This window comes from Aureococcus anophagefferens (assembly GCF_000186865.1).
Source record: "Aureococcus anophagefferens unplaced genomic scaffold AURANscaffold_413, whole genome shotgun sequence".
NCBI classification, from domain to species: Eukaryota; class Pelagophyceae; order Pelagomonadales; family Pelagomonadaceae; genus Aureococcus; species Aureococcus anophagefferens.
The window spans coordinates 5,600-7,311 of NW_008705914.1; the positions used below are offsets into that span (position 1 = coordinate 5,600).

Sequence of the window (1,712 nt, forward strand, 5' to 3'; positions counted from 1 at the left end):
CGGGCGCGATCAAGCCCAAGGCCGTCGCCCTGCAGTCGGTCGCGGGCGCGTACTGGCCAGGGCAGGACAAGAGAGCGAAATTCCCAACTTCAAAGCCTCATATCTCGGCCGTTTTCCACTCGTTTCGGCTGATTTTTGGACGAGCGATCATCTCTCGGACTGGTCTCGAAGCGTGGATGCTTTTTCCGGAACGCGCGCGCGCGGAACACTCACGTTGAAGCGACGTTGAATCACCCTTGTCCTGCCCAGGTACTGGCGCGGCGACGAGAAGCGCGAGATGCTCCAGCGCATCTACGGCACGGCCTGGCAGGAGAACTGGCAGCTCGCGGAGCACAAGCGGCGCCTCGAGGAGGCGAAGAAGCGCGACCACCGCGTCCTGGGCAAGAAGCTGGACCTCTTCTCGATCCAGGAGGCGGCCGGCGGCGGGCTGTGCTTCTGGCACCCGCGGGGCGCGCGGATCCGCATGCTCATGGAGGACACGTGGAAGGCGGCCCACGAGCGCGGCGGCTACGAGCTGCTGGTCACGCCCCACATCGCGAACGTGGACCTCTGGAAGACGAGCGGCCACTTCGACTTCTACGCGGAGGGCATGTTCGACCAGATGGACGTCGAGAAGGAGCAGTACCAGTTGAAGCCCATGAACTGCCCCTTCCACTGCCTCGTCTACAAGGACCAGCTCCGGTCCTACCGCGACCTGCCGTTCCGCTGGGCCGAGCTCGGCACGGTCTACCGCTACGAGCGGAGCGGCACGCTCCAGGGCTTGATGCGCGTCCGCGGCTTCACGCAGGACGACGCGCACATCTTCTGCACGCCGGAGCAGCTCGAGGACGAGATCGTCGCCGTCCTCGAGCTCACGGAGGAGATCCTCTCCAAGTTCGGCTTCGACGACTACGAGCTGATGTTGAGCACGCGGCCCGACAAGGCCGTCGGCTCCGACGAGATCTGGACCAAGGCGACGGCGGCGCTCAAGGGCGCCCTGGACCGCAAGGGCTGGGACCATGGGGTGGACGAGGGCGGCGGCGCGTTCTACGGTCCCAAGATCGACCTGAAGATCAAGGACGCGCTGGGCCGCCAGTGGCAGTGCTCGACGGTGCAGTGCGACTTCAACCTGCCCGAGCGCTTCGAGCTCGAGTACCGCGCGGCGTCGGGCCAGGCCGAGCGGCCCATCATGGTCCACCGCGCCATCTTCGGGAGCCTCGAGCGCTTCTTCGCGATCCTGCTGGAGTCGTGCGGCGGCGACCTGCCGCTCTGGCTCGCGCCGACGCAGATGCGCCTCCTGCCGGTCACGGACGACGCGCGCGACTTCTCCAAGGCCGTCGCGGCCAAGGCCGCGCAGCGCGGCATCCGCTGCGAGATCGACAGCGGCAAGGACCGCCTCAACAAGCAGATCCGCAACGCGGAGACGCAGCGCGTGCCCATCATGTGCGTCGTCGGCGAGAAGGAGATGGCCAGCGGCGACCTCGCCGTCCGCGCGCGGACCATGGGCGACCTCGGCACCATCGACGTCGACGCGCTCTTCGACGAGCTCAAGGACCTCGACGAGCTCAAGGACCTCGACACGGCCAAGTTCACGCCGCCGCCGCCCAAGCCCGACGCCGCGCCCGCGGCCGCCGAGGCGGCCGTCGCCGCCAAGTAACTCGATCTCTCGCAGAGCCGCAGGCGAGGAGGTCCGGAAGACGCGGCGAGGCGCGCGCGCGGAGGCCTGAGCCTGG

At 67.9% G+C, this 1,712-nt stretch overlaps 1 protein-coding gene across 1 annotated transcript; it reads left to right on the top strand.

Annotated features, from left to right (window-relative positions):
* Positions 1 to 277: 277 nt before the first annotated feature.
* On the top strand, positions 278 to 1,636 carry AURANDRAFT_59726 (hypothetical protein; the record flags this gene model as incomplete). Its single annotated transcript, XM_009044547.1, has 1 exon — positions 278 to 1,636. The coding sequence occupies one exon, from the start codon at positions 278 to 280 to the stop codon at positions 1,634 to 1,636; it is 1,359 nt and encodes a 452-aa protein (XP_009042795.1).
* Between the last annotated feature and the right edge of the window lie 76 nt (positions 1,637 to 1,712).